Source organism: Acipenser ruthenus, chromosome 9, assembly GCF_902713425.1.
Source record: "Acipenser ruthenus chromosome 9, fAciRut3.2 maternal haplotype, whole genome shotgun sequence".
NCBI classification, from domain to species: Eukaryota; Metazoa; Chordata; class Actinopteri; order Acipenseriformes; family Acipenseridae; genus Acipenser; species Acipenser ruthenus.
This window is the reverse complement of record NC_081197.1, coordinates 56,547,382-56,568,587: the sequence shown is the minus strand read 5'-3', so window position 1 is coordinate 56,568,587 and position 21,206 is coordinate 56,547,382. Positions and strand designations below refer to the sequence as shown.

At 38.9% G+C, this 21,206-nt stretch overlaps 1 protein-coding gene and 1 non-coding gene across 2 annotated transcripts; one reads left to right on the top strand and one right to left on the bottom strand.

Moving 5' to 3' along the window:
* Positions 1–1,969: 1,969 nt before the first annotated feature.
* LOC117405754 (WW domain-binding protein 4-like) lies at positions 1,970–20,700 on the bottom strand. The gene is made up of 10 exons (XM_059030290.1): positions 20,503–20,700; positions 19,603–19,675; positions 19,278–19,340; positions 7,524–7,647; positions 6,466–6,621; positions 6,019–6,077; positions 4,724–4,799; positions 3,891–4,207; positions 2,853–3,037; positions 1,970–2,674 (listed from the first exon to the last, which is right to left on the bottom strand). Coding segments are annotated over exons 1-10 (1,254 nt in total). The 5' UTR covers positions 20,505–20,700; the 3' UTR covers positions 1,970–2,475.
* A 131-nt stretch (positions 20,701–20,831) lies between these two features.
* trnae-uuc (transfer RNA glutamic acid (anticodon UUC)) lies at positions 20,832–20,903 on the top strand. The gene has a single exon. It is a non-coding gene; the product is annotated as a tRNA-Glu (tRNA).
* The last annotated feature ends 303 nt before the right edge of the window (positions 20,904–21,206 follow it).

Below are 21,206 nucleotides of genomic sequence, written 5' to 3'. Positions count from 1 at the left end.
CTTGTTGTTGATTCTTCACAAAAAATTACAGTTTCATATCTTTATGTTTGAAGCCTGAAATGTGGCAAAAGGTCGCAAAGTTCAAGGGGGCCGAATACTTTCGCAAGGCACTGTATATGAACTGTATTTGTGTGCATTGACTGAAAACAAACACGCATAGGTCCCCTGCTAATACATTTTGTTAGTGAGTTTGAGACTACTGGGGACAAAGCACCATACATATTGTGGAATGCATGCTCCTGTTAACTACAATGTGTTGAACTAGCTCTATGTGACGTTTATCTTCAACTTTCAGCTTTGCTTTTAAACCCCCGGACTCTCACCTCCAAAGCTGACTCCAGCAGCCCTGCATGGAGCAATCTATTCTATATCTCATTCGTTGGTTTGTCCTTTGCTGGAGGTATATTTTACGTAAGTAACTGACTGTTGAGAATACTCAGCTATTGTATCACAGACCCTAGTTTTGCTCCAAGGGCTTTGACATATAAAGCCTCTTATTTTTCTGGTTCAAATGCAGTAAAGGTCAGTTGTGGTTAAAACTCATATAAAGGTGTCAATTCAAAAGATGTAACAGGCTGGACAGACCTGCACAACCCCATTTGATAAAACTGTCCCTCCCTGAAAAAGGTTGCATTCCTTTCAGTAAGATAGTAATTCTCTCCTAATCCTCACTTCACCCGCCCCGCTTTATTGATTAATAGGTGTCTAATTTGCTTCGCTCCGACCATGCCAGATATACTGATAGAGTAGCAGAGATCCAGAGTAGACCCAAGACCAAACATACAGCAGGACAAGGTGAGTCAGAGATTCAGACAGTACATCCTTTTAAATGTCATATTTTAAAGTGGTGTTCTGTAGCACTCTTTTAAGATTTTATCTGATGTAATGATCTGGCTCAGGAGAACCTAGTGTCAAGCTGTGCTGCTGGTTAATGAATCGTGTCTATCCTTTAGGCAGAATCAGACTAGTCATATGAACCATTTTAGCTGGCTGTTATCTGTGGACAGTACATATACATTTAATCATTGTGCAACAATGTCCAGGTCCAGATAATACCTTGACATTGCATTTTTCGTGGTACTTTCCAGACAAGAAGAGGGATGCATGAACTAACACCTTAGCTGCTGCGGACACTTAAGAAACTACAACTTCCTACCACTGAGCTCTGTGTAATGTTTTAATTGTCATACCAAGAAGTTCCAATAAAAAAAGAGTTACTGTCAAATGACATCTTTTGCTCCCTTCAATCACTTTTTTTTAAATGTTTTGTGTATAAATTACTTATTTTTCTAATTTCTAAACAGTAATCTGAAGTTGTCTTTACAGACTGCATATATGCTTGACTGGATCATTCTTGTTTTCAACATGTTTCTTATTTATTTATCCATCCACCTACATTATTCACACTACTACAAAAGCAGTACGGTCGTTCTTTTGTGTTCCGAGAGCCGACTTCATTCTAGAAAACCTTCAGTCTGAGGGGAGGGTTAAAAACATATTTAAAAGTGAACAATGCCCAAACCATCAAGTGGGATTATCTTACTAATTATAGCAATGTTGAGGCGTCATCATAGAATGGAAAGGATATAACACATCAGCACATTTAGCATTTTGTGGACACACAATTGCAAAGCAGATACAAGTGGGTTAAATCAAGGAAATGGGGATGGCTTTCCTTCCATTTGTTGTTTCAATGTATTTTTTATGGTTGTTTTTGGTAGTTAAATATTCAGTTTTGCTGGGGCTTTTGAAATCCTAATAAAATCAATATTTTCTCATATTTTGCAACCTACAGTATATGCTTTTATAGCTCCATTTGTCAAAATATGACCTTGTACTAACTTCTCAAGAGAAGGTCAAGGTGAACACTGCAGGACTTGTGCAGTATTGTGACAGAACAGAAGAATGGAACAAACATATCTTCAGTGTACAGATCCTCTTAATATAAAAATGCACTTAAACAAAAACATTAGAATGGATTTTTTAATAATTTTGTGGCTGTGAATTCATATATTTGGTGCCTGTATCAAATTATTTCACAGATGCATATAACATTTACATTTTGACTCCATAAACGTCACACAATCCTAAAATCTGAAAAAACAATTGAAAGATATTGAAGAGAATGTCCAGTACAGAAAGATTTATTTTTTTCTTCCAGACAGTGAACATTTATATACTGGGTAGTTTCACTTGATTGTGTCAAGTAAGCAAGTGAAGCATATCAACAAGAAAAAAAAAACCTGCGGTTGAAGCCTTCAAGCATCACATCATAAAACCACCTAATTAAGCAAATACCCATTTATATTTACAGATCCCATGGAAATGGAAGGAACTCATACAGCAGACCAGCTGTTTACTGCTCAAGCTGACGTGAACCCCCCTTTTTTTTTTTTCTTAAAACACAAAGCTTCTCTCAATTCAGTTAACTGTTGGGAAACTTCCTGCTCAAGTCTCCGGTTTGATGAAAGGAGACTACTCATCCGTTCGTCGCTGCCTGAGGTTTCTAGATTTGCCGTTTTCGAGCTTTCTCTTTTTGAAGACCACTGCTTCCCCGGTCTCGTCTCCCAGGGAGGTGATGGTTCTCTCTTTAAACTTCACTTTGGGCTCCTGAGGAATGTCGGGCCCTGATGGATAGGATTCCACTTGAGGCAGCTGCATGTCCACTTGCTTACTATGGGGAACAGAGAGAAAGGCTGTTAAGGGAAATGACTGCTGTACTGCCAAAAGAGGATACTGTATCACTGCGCTGTAACCAGTCACCAAGCCCCGCTACAGACACATTAGCAGGCCTCACACTGGCATGCTGGTCAGTACACTGCAGGCTATGCCATTGCAGTCAGTTAACTCACTATGGGTCTTCCTCCTCCTCCTGGATTTGTTCCCAGACTCCGTATGGATTGCTCTTCTGCTTTCTCTTGGCCTTGCTCTCCTCCTCTGCGTCAGGGGAGGAGGTCTCTTCCTTGGTTTCCTCCTCGTCCTCCGATTTGCTGTTCTCCTCAGAGAGATTGCTTTTCTCTTCAGCCGGACTTTTCCACTAAAATGAATAGAAGGTATGCACAGATTGCGTATTACACAATCACTCACAGGACTGTGTCACAAATTATGTGATAAGCAATACATTCATTATATTATAAATACAATCGGGCCTAGCATTATTGTATTAAGAGCGCAGCCAGCAGTGACATATTTGGTAATAATATTTGTTTTAGCCTGAAAACTACCCAGCTGATTGTATAATGTGTCATGAATCCGTGGCAACCCAGATGAACCCTCCTCACCACGTTCACAACGAGCAACACATGAAGAGAACTGCTCTCGCATGAAGAACACATAACCTTAAAATGAAAAATAAAACTGAATATTCATTGTAAAGAATAGCTTCTATAACATCCTCATCAGGAACTACAGCAATGGGCAAACGTTTTGCAGCACCCTACAGAATTAACACTGTGCTTCATGAAGACTTCTGAATAATGTTACGTTAACATATTGAATTACATACCGCTTTGTAGTTTCCCATATAAACGAAAAACTGACAATTTGAGAAATTTCATATTTCAGAATCTAATGTGAAATACTGTACTACTATTATGGCTTTTGGTAGACTTCTGCAATATCATTTTGTAGTTTCTTTGATTACATGATGTTAAATAAAATATCCAGATTAAGTTCATGTAGTTTTTTTTGGTTTTTTAAATGATGTCTCAATCCTAAAATTGTAGGTGATGCAAAACTTTTTTGCCATAGCTGTACATACAGGTTTGGCATATTTATCAAAAACAGGTCGACAATGTAATACTTTTGTATTGTCAGGGTAATACTGCCTTTCAGTGTCTGCATTTCCAAACAGAAATTCTACTTCGACACTGAACCATGAAGCTGCTTACTCTGAAGCTGATCTTGTGCTTCTGTGCTTCTCCCAGCGCTGCAGACTCTGCCCCGCCCCCCTCCTCAGTCTTCTGAGCTGCAGGCTCTGCCCCGCCCCCCTCCTCAGTGTTCTGAGCTGCAGGCTCTGCCCCGCCCCCCTCCTCAGTCTTCTGAGCTGCAGGCTCTGCCCCGCCCCCCTCCTCAGTGCTGTGCTCTGCTGATTCAGAGTCTGGCTCCAGGGAGGGAGGCTCCACACTCTCTACACTGGCCCCACTGCCTTCATCCTGGGCTACACCAGGTGGCGAGACAGAGTCCTCAGGATTCTCCCATTTCGACTCTGTGAAAAACAAAGCAATTAGAATACCTCTGCATTTAAATGACGAGAGAATCTAATAACTTGTCAAACTGAAAATCATAATACTTCTGGAATGTTTAGATTAAGTCTGTTAAACTAATAGGACACAAACAGGCTATGTAAGAGTGTCTCATTTAATCCCAGCCTCCATACCGATTACTACTTGGCTACTGTTTTGTTTATTAGTTGATATTTGTACCGGAACACTTCACTTCATGATGGAGGTGTGGTTACATTGATTAAGGAATTGGCAATAAAACTAACATTCTTGGATTTTGATTGTTACCAGCGATCAGATCGAACTCCAGATGTTTTGAAATACAGAATGTTCAAATGTGGCAGGACTGCAAAGTTCCTACATGAAATATTAACAGCCATGTACAGATAAACAACAACCTGCTGTTGTAATTACACCAAAGAGCTTTGGGTTCATACATCGAATTCCCAAAGTGATTTATTATTTCCTTCCTGAACCCGGTTCAGCTGTTTGGTACCTACCTCCTGTTATTGTGTTGTAATAGTAGGTGTAACCCTCTGCAGTGAAAGCTTCAACCCAGGGGCTGCTTGCTGATTTCTAAAGAGAGAATGTCATCTTCATTAATGGATATTTATTAACCACCAAAAGAGTGATTTAGATCATTAATAATATTTATTAACCACCAAAAGAGTGATTTAGATTATGCTTGTACAGTTTCCTATTTCCAGTTCTCCTGCACTAACAACAAAAACATGAACATTCACCCTGGATAAAAAAATGCAAAAAACCCTCTGCTTCATCATACGCATGCAAGGTGCTGTACAGCAGGGAATCATTGGGTCACCTCTCTGCTTCATACACATGCAAGGTGCTGTACAGCAGGGAATCATTGGGTCACCTCTCTGCTTCATACACATGCAAGGTGCTGTACAGCAGGGAATCATTGGGTCACCTCTCTGCTTCATACACATGCAAGGTGCTGTACAGCAGGGAATCATTGGGTCACCTCTCTGCTTCATACACATGCAAGGTGCTGTACAGCAGGGAATCATTGGGTCACCTCTCTGCTTCATACACATGCAAGGTGCTGTACAGCAGGGAATCATTGGGTCACCTCTCTGCTTCATACACATGCAAGGTGCTGTACAGCAGGGAATCATTAGGTCACCTCTCTGCTTCATACACATGCAAGGTGCTGTACAGCAGGGAATCATTGGGTCACCCCTCTGCTTCATACACATGCAAGGTGCTGTACAGCAGGGAATCATTGGGTCACCTCTCTGCTTCATACACATGCAAGGTGCTGTACAGCAGGGAATCATTGGGTCACCTCTCTGCTTCATACACATGCAAGGTGCTGTACAGCAGGGAATCATTGGGTCACCCCTCTGCTTCATACACATGCAAGGTGCTGTACAGCAGGGAATCATTGGGTCACCTCTCTGCTTCATACACATGCAAGGTGCTGTACAGCAGGGAATCATTGGGTCACCTCTCTGCTTCATACACATGCAAGGTGCTGTACAGCAGGGAATCATTGGGTCACCTCTCTGCTTCATACACATGCAAGGTGCTGTACAGCAGGGAATCATTGGGTCACCTCTCTGCTTCATACACATGCAAGGTGCTGTACAGCAGGGAATCATTAGGTCACCTCTCTGCTTCATACACATGCAAGGTGCTGTACAGCAGGGAATCATTAGGTCACCTCTCTGCTTCATACACATGCAAGGTGCTGTACAGCAGGGAATCATTGGGTCACCCCTCTGCTTCATACACATGCAAGGTGCTGTACAGCAGGGAATCATTGGGTCACCTCTTCAGTTTCTCTAGAAGATCTTTCCTGAAACCCATCAGGCTTGTCCCACCGTGATTCTACAATTGAGAGAAACAATAAGTTCTATATTACAGTTTGACACGTCGGCTAATGCAGCAGCCGCAATGCGTTTTGATCGGGTTTTACTTTGTAAAAAGATTTTGCAATCACTATAAAGCATATTTTTCAAAGTGATTTCTGCACTTTAAATCCTGTTTTCTAAATGGAGAACATTCCATATTAATGTCACGAAATGACAAACAAAAAAATGCTGCTTAAGATCTTCAATTGACAGTTGTCGTTTGGTTCTAAAGTTGTAGAAACATACCAGTGTTTTTTCTCCTTTTTAAAAATAGGATCAAGTAAATGCAAATCCAGTCATAGAATTGTAAGTCCACTGGGCATAACCAATATTGAATCCACATCTCGTTAAACAGGGCAGCCTACCTCCAGTTGCTGTGTTGTAGTAGTACGTGTGGCCATCATCAGTGACTCCCTCCACCCAGATGCCTGCTCCCTCACTAACTGCTGCTGAAACTTTCTTTCTTGCCTTTTGTCTTGGAATTGCTGTGGATGCTGGCGTGGATGCTGGCGTGGATGAAGCTAAAATAGAATTTACAATGAAAAGAAATTCATCCACAACAGAAAGTGCTAGGGTAAAGTGGATGACGAACAACTGAAATTCACATGGAAATATTATAAATTGGGTGAATGGTCCTGTATCTGAAGATACAACCGTTTTTTATACATTGAGTTCTTTGTGTTACATTGTGACGCCTGCAAGAAAGAGCAAACCAACCAGCCAGCCTTTAGAATACATTTAAAAACTATAAAAAAAGTCTTGAAAAACAGGACCAGGTAAAGGAATGCGTTTCTTGTTAACACTGGGGGGGGTGTTCTGTAACACCTTTAGGTACTATTACTTACTGGTTGAATAAACTGTTATTATAGGTAGATGTAAAAGATAACGGGGTAAATTCAACAGATCTGAACAGTGGTTCATCTACATTCAGATCATTAAAGTGTGTTTACCACAAGGCTCCGAGAACCAAAAGTAGTTTCTTGAGTATATTTTTGTAATCTATTTTGATGTAAATAACCAGACAGGGCTGGATATTAAATAATGTTTTAAAATGTGACAGTATCCTGCTGTTAATATCGATTGAATAGACTTCAGTATCATGGTAGTTGCATACATGTTTGCAAAATCACTTACAATTACAAGGGTAGTAACATCCAACGTATTTTAAAAGGTTAAAAAAAAATAAAAATACAACACAAGAAACTTCACAAAAAGGATCAATGATACTAAATGTTTTAAATACATGTTCTTCATGCTGTAAATACACAATTTGAGCCATCTGTATTATCAGAGTTTGTTTTTTTTTAAGTGAAATCAACCCTTCACAATATACTTTCCAATATTTCAATACAAGGTAAAGTTTTTCACAACTATCCGTGTCCTTTAATTTAATAATAAGACATTGTAATCCAAGTGCATTTACCTGAATCAACTCCTAATCTCTTAAGATCTTCCTGATAAGCTTTCAGAGCTGCCTCCTCCATCGCTGCAAACTCTTTTGACATGCTCTCCTCCTGCTTAGCTTTGTCAATGCTCTTCTTCTTAATCTGCACACACAGGTGAGAATGTCATGTGCATGAAGAGTGTGTGTGGGTGTGAGAGCGAGTGCCTGCTTATTTATACAAACGGGCGTATTTACAAACTCGTCACCTTATCTCTTCTGAAGTACAAGACCCCATAACAAAAATCAAGTGTGATAACTTTTAATTCTGGAGATAGGGTAAATAAAATGGTCCTTTTGTACAACAGTGCCATCTACAGTAAGGCCATGTTTCCTTTCCATCATTTAGATTTGGCTTTTTTGTTTTTTAAATTATATATATACATTTTTCATACATATCGATGCAGCAGCATAAATGTTTGACCAAATTATTTTTGTTTGTTGAAACTGTGGATGCGTTACATTCCAATCAATGATGGCTTTGTTGTTCTGGATGAGGTAAAGTTTTAGTTATATAAACAGAATTTATATTACAGGTGTCACTCAGTTACATGAAATGTAGATCACAATGACCTGAATCCACCCCTTAGAAAAGTTACCCACAGTAAAAGTGTAGCAAAGTGTAATAAAGCACAGTGAAAGCATGGTAAAGCATAGGCAAGCACTGTAAAGAATGGAGAGGTATGGTAAATCATATTTAAAAAAAACATAGTAAACCATGGTAAATGCATAGTAGAATCATGGGAAAACTACAACAACTATGGTAAACTTTTATGGGACAGCATGTAGAACAGCATTTAATGGCTGGGTATTGTTTAATTAAAATCAAATCTATTTCCCAGTGCCATCGAAAGCTCAGCCAACAACAGGTACCAGCACCCTGAATAAATAGGACATGGCCTGCATTAATAAGTGTTTGGAATTTTATATTCTCTATGCAAAGTTTCATAACGTTTAATGCAAAGTATGTTTAAAACTGGAATCTTGAACGATGCGGTTATGAGATGAGATTGTGTGTAGTTATTCCCTTTGGCATATTGAACGATAGGGTTATGAGATTGTGTGTAGTTATTCCCTTTGGCATATTGAACGATAGGGTTATGAGATTGTGTGTAGTTATTCCCTTTGGCATATTGAACGATAGGGTTATGAGATTGTGTGGGTGTAGTTATTCCCTTTGGCATATTGAACGATAGGGTTATGAGATTGTGTGTGTGTAGTTATTCCCTTTGGCATATTGAACGATAGGGTTATGAGATTGTGTGGGTGTAGTTATTCCCTTTGGCATATTGAACGATAGGGTTATGAGATTGTGTGGGTGTAGTTATTCCCTTTGGCATATTGAACGATAGGGTTATGAGATTGTGTGGGTGTAGTTATTCCCTTTGGCATATTGAACGATAGGGTTATGAGATTGTGTGTAGTTATTCCCTTTGGCATATTGAACGATAGGGTTATGAGATTGTGTGTGTGTAGTTATACCCTTTGGCATATTGAACGATAGGGTTATGAGATTGTGTGGGTGTAGTTATTCCCTTTGGCATATTGAACGATAGGGTTATGAGATTGTGTGTGTGTAGTTATTCCCTTTGGCATATTGAACGATAGGGTTATGAGATTGTGTGTGTGTAGTTATTCCCTTTGGCATATTGAACGATAGGGTTATGAGATTGTGTGTGTGTAGTTATTCCCTTTGGCATATTGAACGATAGGGTTATGAGATTGTGTGGGTGTAGTTATTCCCTTTGGCATATTGAACGATAGGGTTATGAGATTGTGTGGGTGTAGTTATTCCCTTTGGCATATTGAACGATAGGGTTATGAGATTGTGTGTGTGTAGTTATTCCCTTTGGCATATTGAACGATAGGGTTATGAGATTGTGTGTAGTTACTCCCTTTGGCATATTGAACGATAGGGTTATGAGATTGTGTGTGTGTAGTTATTTCCTTTGGCATATTGAACGATAGGGTTATGAGATTGTGTGGGTGTAGTTATTCCCTTTGGCATATTGAACGATAGGGTTATGAGATTGTGTGGGTGTAGTTATTCCCTTTGGCATATTGAACGATAGGGTTATGAGATTGTGTGTGTGTAGTTATTTCCTTTGGCATATTGAACGATAGGGTTATGAGATTGTGTGGGTGTAGTTATTCCCTTTGGCATATTGAACGATAGGGTTATGAGATTGTGTGTGTGTATTTATTCCCTTTGGCATATTGAACGATAGGGTTATGAGATTGTGTGTGTGTAGTTATTCCCTTTGGCATATTGAACGATAGGGTTATGAGATTGTGTGGGTGTAGTTATTCCCTTTGGCTTATTGAACGATAGAGTTATGAGATTGTGTGTGTGTAGTTATTCCCTTTGGCATATTGAACGATAGGGTTATGAGATTGTGTGGGTGTAGTTATTCCCTTTGGCATATTGAACGATAGGGTTATGAGATTGTGTGGGTGTAGTTATTCCCTTTGGCATATTGAACGATAGGGTTATGAGATTGTGTGTGTGTAGTTATTCCCTTTGGCATATTGAACGATAGGGTTATGAGATTGTGTGTGTGTATTTATTCCCTTTGGCATATTGAACGATAGGGTTATGAGATTGTGTGTGTGTAGTTATTCCCTTTGGCATATTGAACGATAGGGTTATGAGATGAGATTGTGTGTAGTTATTCCCTTTGGCATATTGAACGATAGGGTTATGAGATGAGATTGTGTGTAGTTATTCCCTTTGGCATATTGAACGATAGGGTTATGAGATTGTGTGGGTGTAGTTATTCCCTTTGGCTTATTGAACGATAGGGTTATGAGATTGTGTGTGTGTAGTTATTCCCTTTGGCATATTGAACGATAGGGTTATGAGATTGTGTGGGTGTAGTTATTCCCTTTGGCATATTGAACGATAGGGTTATGAGATTGTGTGTAGTTATTCCCTTTGGCATATTGAACGATAGGGTTATGAGATTGTGTGTGTGTAGTTATTCCCTTTGGCACATTGAACGATAGGGTTATGAGATTGTGTGTGTGTAGTTATTCCCTTTGGCATATTGAACGATATGGTTATGAGATTGTGTGTGTGTGTAGTTATTCCCTTTGGCATATTGAACGATAGGGTTATGAGATTGTGTGGGTGTAGTTATTCCCTTTGGCATATTGAACGATAGGGTTATGAGATTGTGTGTATGTAGTTATTCCCTTTGGCATATTGAACGATAGGGTTATGAGATTGTGTGTGTGTAGTTATTCCCTTTGGCATATTGAACGATAGGGTTATGAGATTGTGTGGGTGTAGTTATTCCCTTTGGCATATTGAACGATAGGGTTATGAGATTGTGTGTGTGTAGTTATTCCCTTTGGCATATTGAACGATAGGGTTATGAGATTGTGTGTGTGTAGTTATTCCCTTTGGCATATTGAACGATAGGGTTATGAGATTGTGTGTAGTTACTCCCTTTGGCATATTGAACGACAGGGTTATGAGATTGTGTGTGTGTAGTTATTCCCTTTGGCATATTGAACGATAGGGTTATGAGATTGTGTGTAGTTACTCCCTTTGGCATATTGAACGACAGGGTTATGAGATTGTGTGTGTGTAGTTATTCCCTTTGGCATATTGAACGATAGGGTTATGAGATTGTGTGTAGTTATTCCCTTTGGCATATTGAACGATATGGTTATGAGATTGTGTGTGTGTAGTTATTCCCTTTGGCATATTGAACGATAGGGTTATGAGATTGTGTGTGTGAAGTTATTCCCTTTGGCATATTGAACGATAGGGTTATGAGATTGTGTGGGTGTAGTTATTCCCTTTGGCATATTGAACGATAGGGTTATGAGATTGTGTGTGTGTAGTTATTCCCTTTGGCATATTGAACGATAGGGTTATGAGATTGTGTGGGTGTAGTTATTCCCTTTGGCATATTGAACGATAGGGTTATGAGATTGTGTGTGTGTATTTATTCCCTTTGGCATATTGAACGATAGGGTTATGAGATTGTGTGTGTGTAGTTATTCCCTTTGGCATATTGAACGATAGGGTTATGAGATTGTGTGGGTGTAGTTATTCCCTTTGGCTTATTGAACGATAGAGTTATGAGATTGTGTGTGTGTAGTTATTCCCTTTGGCATATTGAACGATAGGGTTATGAGATTGTGTGGGTGTAGTTATTCCCTTTGGCATATTGAACGATAGGGTTATGAGATTGTGTGGGTGTAGTTATTCCCTTTGGCATATTGAACGATAGGGTTATGAGATTGTGTGTGTGTAGTTATTCCCTTTGGCATATTGAACGATAGGGTTATGAGATTGTGTGTGTGTAGTTATTCCCTTTGGCATATTGAACGATAGGGTTATGAGATTGTGTGTGTGTAGTTATTCCCTTTGGCATATTGAACGATATGGTTATGAGATTGTGTGTGTGTAGTTATTCCCTTTGGCATATTGAACGATAGGGTTATGAGATGAGATTGTGTGTAGTTATTCCCTTTGGCATATTGAACGATAGGGTTATGAGATTGTGTGGGTGTAGTTATTCCCTTTGGCTTATTGAACGATAGGGTTATGAGATTGTGTGTGTGTAGTTATTCCCTTTGGCATATTGAACGATAGGGTTATGAGATTGTGTGGGTGTAGTTATTCCCTTTGGCATATTGAACGATAGGGTTATGAGATTGTGTGTAGTTATTCCCTTTGGCATATTGAACGATAGGGTTATGAGATTGTGTGTGTGTAGTTATTCCCTTTGGCACATTGAACGATAGGGTTATGAGATTGTGTGTGTGTAGTTATTCCCTTTGGCATATTGAACGATAGGGTTATGAGATTGTGTGTAGTTATTCCCTTTGGCATATTGAACGATAGGGTTATGAGATTGTGTGTAGTTATTCCCTTTGGCATATTGAACGATAGGGTTATGAGATTGTGTGGGTGTAGTTATTCCCTTTGGCATATTGAACGATAGGGTTATGAGATTGTGTGTAGTTATTCCCTTTGGCATATTGAACGATAGGGTTATGAGATTGTGTGTGTGTAGTTATTCCCTTTGGCATATTGAACGATAGGGTTATGAGATTGTGTGTAGTTACTCCCTTTGGCATATTGAACGATAGGGTTATGAGATTGTGTGTGTGTAGTTATTCCCTTTGGCATATTGAACGATAGGGTTATGAGATTGTGTGTGTGTAGTTATTCCCTTTGGCATATTGAACGATAGGGTTATGAGATTGTGTGTGTGTAGTTATTCCCTTTGGCATATTGAACGATAGGGTTATGAGATGAGATTGTGTGTAGTTATTCCCTTTGGCATATTGAACGATAGGGTTATGAGATTGTGTGTGTGTAGTTATTCCCTTTGGCATATTGAACGATAGGGTTATGAGATTGTGTGTGTGTAGTTATTCCCTTTGGCATATTGAACGATAGGGTTATGAGATTGTGTGTGTGTAGTTATTCCCTTTGGCATATTGAACGATAGGGTTATGAGATTGTGTGGGTGTAGTTATTCCCTTTGGCATATTGAACGATAGGGTTATGAGATTGTGTGTGTGTAGTTATTCCCTTTGGCATATTGAACGATAGGGTTATGAGATTGTGTGTAGTTACTCCCTTTGGCATATTGAACGATAGGGTTATGAGATTGTGTGTGTGTGTAGTTATTCCCTTTGGCATATTGAACGATAGGGTTATGAGATTGTGTGGGTGTAGTTATTCCCTTTGGCATATTGAACGATAGGGTTATGAGATTGTGTGTGTGTAGTTATTCCCTTTGGCATATTGAACGATAGGGTTATGAGATTGTGTGGGTGTAGTTATTCCCTTTGGCATATTGAACGATAGGGTTATGAGATTGTGTGTGTGTAGTTATTCCCTTTGGCATATTGAACGATAGGGTTATGAGATTGTGTGTGTGTAGTTATTCCCTTTGGCATATTGAACGATAGGGTTATGAGATTGTGTGGGTGTAGTTATTCCCTTTGGCATATTGAACGATAGGGTTATGAGATTGTGTGGGTGTAGTTATTCCCTTTGGCATATTGAACGATAGGGTTATGAGATTGTGTGTGTGTAGTTATTCCCTTTGGCACATTGAACGATAGGGTTATGAGATTGTGTGTGTGTAGTTATTCCCTTTGGCATATTGAACGATATGGTTATGAGATTGTGTGTGTGTAGTTATTCCCTTTGGCATATTGAACGATAGGGTTATGAGATTGTGTGTGTGTAGTTATTCCCTTTGGCATATTGAACGATAGGGTTATGAGATTGTGTGTGTGTAGTTATTCCCTTTGGCATATTGAACGATAGGGTTATGAGATTGTGTGTGTGTAGTTATTCCCTTTGGCATATTGAACGATAGGGTTATGAGATTGTGTGTGTGTAGTTATTCCCTTTGGCATATTGAACGATAGGGTTATGAGATTGTGTGTAGTTACTCCCTTTGGCATATTGAACGACAGGGTTATGAGATTGTGTGTGTGTAGTTATTCCCTTTGGCATATTGAACGATAGGGTTATGAGATTGTGTGTAGTTACTCCCTTTGGCATATTGAACGACAGGGTTATGAGATTGTGTGTGTGTAGTTATTCCCTTTGGCATATTGAACGATAGGGTTATGAGATTGTGTGGGTGTAGTTATTCCCTTTGGCATATTGAACGATAGGGTTATGAGATTGTGTGTGTGTAGTTATTCCCTTTGGCATATTGAACGATAGGGTTATGAGATTGTGTGTGTGTGTAGTTATTCCCTTTGGCATATTGAACGATAGGGTTATGAGATTGTGTGTGTGTAGTTATTCCCTTTGGCATATTGAACGATAGGGTTATGAGATTGTGTGGGTGTAGTTATTCCCTTTGGCATATTGAACGATAGGGTTATGAGATTGTGTGGGTGTAGTTATTCCCTTTGGCATATTGAACGATAGGGTTATGAGATTGTGTGTGTGTAGTTATTCCCTTTGGCATATTGAACGATAGGGTTATGAGATTGTGTGGGTGTAGTTATTCCCTTTGGCATATTGAACGATAGGGTTATGAGATTGTGTGTAGTTATTCCCTTTGGCATATTGAACGATAGGGTTATGAGATTGTGTGTAGTTATTCCCTTTGGCATATTGAACGATAGGGTTATGAGATTGTGTGGGTGTAGTTATTCCCTTTGGCATATTGAACGATAGGGTTATGAGATTGTGTGTGTGTAGTTATTCCCTTTGGCATATTGAACGATAGGGTTATGAGATTGTGTGTGTGTAGTTATTCCCTTTGGCATATTGAACGATAGGGTTATGAGATTGTGTGTGTGTAGTTATTCCCTTTGGCATATTGAACGATAGGGTTATGAGATTGTGTGTGTGTGTAGTTATTCCCTTTGGCATATTGAACGATAGGGTTATGAGATTGTGTGTGTGTAGTTATTCCCTTTGGCATATTGAATGATAGGGTTATGAGATGAGATTGTGTGTAGTTATTCCCTTTGGCATATTGAACGATAGGGTTATGAGATTGTGTGGGTGTAGTTATTCCCTTTGGCATATTGAACGACAGGGTTATGAGATTGTGTGTGTGTAGTTATTCCCTTTGGCATATTGAACGATAGGGTTATGAGATTGTGTGGGTGTAGTTATTCCCTTTGGCATATTGAACGATAGGGTTATGAGATTGTGTGGGTGTAGTTATTCCCTTTGGCATATTGAACGATAGGGTTATGAGATTGTGTGTGTGTAGTTATTCCCTTTGGCATATTGAACGATAGGGTTATGAGATTGTGTGTGTGAAGTTATTCCCTTTGGCATATTGAACGATAGGGTTATGAGATGAGATTGTGTGTAGTTATTCCCTTTGGCATATTGAACGATAGGGTTATGAGATTGTGTGTGTGAAGTTATTCCCTTTGGCATATTGAACGACAGGGTTATGAGATTGTGTGGGTGTAGTTATTCCCTTTGGCATATTGAACGATAGGGTTATGAGATTGTGTGTGTGTAGTTATTCCCTTTGGCATATTGAACGATAGGGTTATGAGATTGTGTGGGTGTAGTTATTCCCTTTGGCATATTGAACGATAGGGTTATGAGATTGTGTGGGTGTAGTTATTCCCTTTGGCATATTGAACGATAGGGTTATGAGATTGTGTGTGTGTGTAGTTATTCCCTTTGGCATATTGAACGATAGGGTTATGAGATTGTGTGTGTGTAGTTATTCCCTTTGGCATATTGAACGATAGGGTTATGAGATTGTGTGTGTGTAGTTATTCCCTTTGGCATATTGAACGATAGGGTTATGAGATTGTGTGGGTGTAGTTATTCCCTTTGGCATATTGAACGATAGGGTTATGAGATTGTGTGGGTGTAGTTATTCCCTTTGGCATATTGAACGATAGGGTTATGAGATTGTGTGTAGTTATTCCCTTTGGCATATTGAACGATAGGGTTATGAGATTGTGTGTGTGTAGTTATTCCCTTTGGCATATTGAACGATAGGGTTATGAGATTGTGTGTGTGAAGTTATTCCCTTTGGCATATTGAACGATAGGGTTATGAGATTGTGTGTGTGTAGTTATTCCCTTTGGCATATTGAACGATAGGGTTATGAGATTGTGTGTGTGTAGTTATTCCCTTTGGCATATTGAACGATAGGGTTATGAGATTGTGTGTGTGTAGTTATTCCCTTTGGCATATTGAACGATAGGGTTATGAGATTGTGTGTGTGTAGTTATTCCCTTTGGCATATTGAACGATAGGGTTATGAGATTGTGTGGGTGTAGTTATTCCCTTTGGCATATTGAACGATAGGGTTATGAGATTGTGTGGGTGTAGTTATTCCCTTTGGCATATTGAACGATAGGGTTATGAGATTGTGTGTGTGTAGTTATTCCCTTTGGCATATTGAACGATAGGGTTATGAGATTGTGTGTGTGTAGTTATTCCCTTTGGCATATTGAACGATAGGGTTATGAGATTGTGTGTGTGTAGTTATTCCCTTTGGCATATTGAACGATATGGTTATGAGATTGTGTGTGTGTAGTTATTCCCTTTGGCATATTGAACGATAGGGTTATGAGATTGTGTGTGTGTAGTTATTCCCTTTGGCATATTGAACGATAGGGTTATGAGATTGTGTGTAGTTATTCCCTTTGGCATATTGAACGATAGGGTTATGAGATTGTGTGTGTGTAGTTATTCCCTTTGGCATATTGAACGATAGGGTTATGAGATGAGATTGTGTGTAGTTATTCCCTTTGGCATATTGAACGATAGGGTTATGAGATTGTGTGGGTGTAGTTATTCCCTTTGGCATATTGAACGATAGGGTTATGAGATTGTGTGGGTGTAGTTATTCCCTTTGGCATATTGAACGATAGGGTTATGAGATTGTGTGTGTGTAGTTATTCCCTTTGGCATATTGAACGATAGGGTTATGAGATTGTGTGTGTGTAGTTATTCCCTTTGGCATATTGAACGATAGGGTTATGAGATTGTGTGGGTGTAGTTATTCCCTTTGGCATATTGAACGATAGGGTTATGAGATTGTGTGTGTGTAGTTATTCCCTTTGGCATATTGAACGATAGGGTTATGAGATTGTGTGGGTGTAGTTATTCCCTTTGGCATATTGAACGATAGGGTTATGAGATTGTGTGTGTGTAGTTATTCCCTTTGGCATATTGAAAGATAGGGTTATGAGATTGTGTGGGTGTAGTTATTCCCTTTGGCATATTGAACGATAGGGTTATGAGATTGTGTGGGTGTAGTTATTCCCTTTGGCATATTGAACGATAGGGTTATGAGATTGTGTGTGTGTAGTTATTCCCTTTGGCATATTGAACGATAGGGTTATGAGATTGTGTGTGTGTGTAGTTATTCCCTTTGGCATATTGAACGATAGGGTTATGAGATTGTGTGTAGTTATTCCCTTTGGCATATTGAACGATAGGGTTATGAGATTGTGTGTGTGTAGTTATTCCCTTTGGCATATTGAACGATAGGGTTATGAGATTGTGTGTGTGTGTAGTTATTCCCTTTGGCATATTGAACGATAGGGTTATGAGATTGTGTGGGTGTAGTTATTCCCTTTGGCATATTGAACGATAGGGTTATGAGATTGTGTGTGTGTAGTTATTCCCTTTGGCATATTGAACGATAGGGTTATGAGATTGTGTGTGTGTAGTTATTCCCTTTGGCATATTGAACGATAGGGTTATGAGATTGTGTGTGTTGGAAAACATGGATCGAGAATTGATTAGCAGTTTGCTACGCATGTGGACTGGCAGAGCTATACTGGTGTTCTTTTCTGAAAAGAAACTAATATTGCAGATAGCAGACTGTTTGGTTCAAATTGCATGTACTGCTAACAATTGATAAGAGACCTTGTTTCTACAAGCTTCTTGTCCAACATTGACTGCAAGCTAACAAGATAACAGTGCTATGGACCAGAAGTGGCCAGGCTCTAAGACTTTTGGGAATACAAAGCATAAAGGAGCTAAAAGGCTCCCAGGGACTGCCGTTGGACCCAAAGGTTCACAGGGAGAGTAAGAGATAATACCACTAGGACTTAAAGGGTCTAAGGCAAAACGGAGAGAAGATGACAAAAACCAGATGTATGGACCTTTTTGGGGCACCAGGGGTTTGAGGAATGCACTGAGTTCAGAGGTCGTCACACTAGATCACACACACACACACATACACACACTCACACTAAATGAAATATATGTTAACAGGATAATGAGTTGTACCTTTTCTATTGGTTAAGTGTCAGAGAAAGAGGAGGAGAGAGACACCTATGCAGAAGGGTATTTAATGTCATGCAACAATTGTAAGAACGAGTATTCTGTGTCCTGTACCTGGGACCAGGCTCCCTGCATATTTCAATAAACCTAACAACTGACTGAAAAAAAAGGACTCTCTGCAGTTTCTTGAATCTACTTACTCACCATCCTCTTTTTTAAGTTACATCAGTGTGGGTGTAGTTATTCCCTTTGGCATATTGAACGATAGGGTTATGAGATTGTGTGTGTGTGTAGTTATTCCCTTTGGCATATTGAACGATAGGGTTATGAGATTGTGTGGGTGTAGTTATTCCCTTTGGCATATTGAACGATAATGTTATGAGATTGTGTGTAGTTATTCCCTTTGGCATATTGAACGATAGGGTTATGAGATTGTGTGTGTGTAGTTATTCCCTTTGGCATATTGAACGATAGGGTTATGAGATTGTGTGTGTGTAGTTATTCCCTTTGGCATATTGAACGATAGGGTTATGAGATTGTGTGGGTGTAGTTATTCCCTTTGGCATATTGAACGATAGGGTTATGAGATTGTGTGGGTGTAGTTATTCCCTTTGGCATATTGAACGATAGGGTTATGAGATTGTGTGGGTGTAGTTATTCCCTTTGGCATATTGAACGATAGAGTTATGAGTTCTACAAATTAAGATTTGGCACTTATCAGTGCAGAAAACCATGGTTACACCCTAGCTTTGAAATATCATGTAGGGCAAGACCCATGTATTTGAATTATGACAAGTATCTGTACAATTGAACCTGCTCCTTAGGTTAGCAAACACATTGGAAGTGTCCCAGATTCTACCAGTGCTGACTAGTACAAAAAACAAGTTGCAGATCTTCTCACTATAGTCGAATTCACTGCATAACTTAGACAGAATACCAGAACAAACAGATCACCCTGGTCCCCGTTTACACCAGAAATAAAAGAAAGGACTTGAAAGAACAAAGATTAAACATACCTCACTGATCTTGGCGTGAACATTCTCCTTGTGGTTCTTGCCTCGTTCGTGAAATTCAATACTCTTTAAAAACAACAACAATATAAACATGAATATATTTATAAACTGTACAAACAAAGCAACGTGAAGAGCCACATATAACATGTTCTGCATACTGGTCTGGTAATGGTAAGGAACACAGCATTACAAAGCACTTGTTACACAGTGCTACCCTTAAGAGGAAAAAAATAAATAACGAAGACAATCCACATCCTGATTTCACTGACACTGCATACTTCACTTTGCATTGCCTACAAGGGTCAGTTAATACCATGGACATTCTTACAGGCTTGTTGTCTGCTATCCAGCACTTGCAGTATTGGCAGAATTTCTTTGGCTGTGATTTCCAGTACTCGGTCCTGTAAAACAGCAGTAATGAGGTGTCGGTTTAATCATAAAGGTACAGACAACCAGGACAACTGTGTCATTACCCAACAATGTATTGTTTTCATTAAGTTGGCATCAGGTTATGTATAAAACGTTACATGAATATTGAGACATATTTAACTTTAACACTGAAAACAACAAATAATAATAATAATAATAATAATAATAATAATAATAATAATAAAGTACAAATTCTGATTGAACGTGCAAGTAATCGTTTCTCCAATACACTGCATGCTATTTCTCTCTTCAATGCCGGTTCCTGTAATTGATTTTCGTTCTAGGGTAGTGCTACAGGTAAAAGAGCTCAGAAATACTTGCGCAAGGAGCAATACGAAAAGTACAGGATGAGGTTTACTGATGATAGAACTATCCAGCTATAAACAGTTTATAAAACTTAATTCAGTCATTATCCTATCTGAAAGGCTTCCACATGTCCTTGAATCACATTGTCCAGCTGGTCATACTGATACTGGTTTAGTAGTTATGAAACCGCAGTCCGAAATGTTCAATCCATTGATTTTGCGTATTGAAAATAGATCAATCGCAATGTATGCGATGCAACTGTAGTTACATTTCGCGTATTCGGGTTTGGGTGATATTCAGTTTGAACAATGACACTACATATAAGTAAACATTATCAAATATGCATTTGCAAGATAATTGATATAACAACATACAGTATTACTACTAAACTACTGCTCATAAGACTGACTTACTAGTCAACAAACCCAAATCGAACCAAACTTACTAGAAAAACCAGAGTGATTAGGCGACCCTAACGGTACAATGTACTTACATTTTCAGCAGGGAGGTTTATACAGATTCACGGGACTTCCAAAGTTTTCAAGCCGTTTATAAACACTAACCAGTAAAATCTCTTTCACAGTTCAACCACGCTCCTCCATCACGCTGTATCCGTAGTACGGAACATACCAAGGGACAAAATAGTACCGTAGACGGCTTTCCCCTGTCTGCAGCAAATTACAATTAACCTGTTATGCGGGTTGTAGAATCGTTATATGCTGAGTCTATTTAATGTAGTTTATTTAAATTAATTACAATTGTTAGAGTATTTTAAAATGAGACACACATATATATATATTTGCAACTATTTTGATTACAGGCTCCCATATGGTCTAGCGGTTAGGATTCCTGGTTTTCACCCAGGCGGCCCGGGTTCGACTCCCGGTATGGGAAGTGACTTTTTTTTTTATTTTATTTGCTTTGTATCATAATAATTAAAGTGTATTTATTATTATGAATAATAATAATAATAATAATAATAATAATAATAATAATAATAATAATAATAAATGTACATTTAAGAACATAAGAAAGTTTACAAACGAGAGGAGGCCATTCGGCCCATCTTGCTCGTTTGATTATTAGTAGCTTATTGATCCCAGAATCCACATTGTCTAGATGAAGACATTTCTGAGTCAACATAAACTCCTAGGTCTTTTTCATAGATTCCTTCTTCACTTTCAGTATCTCCCATAT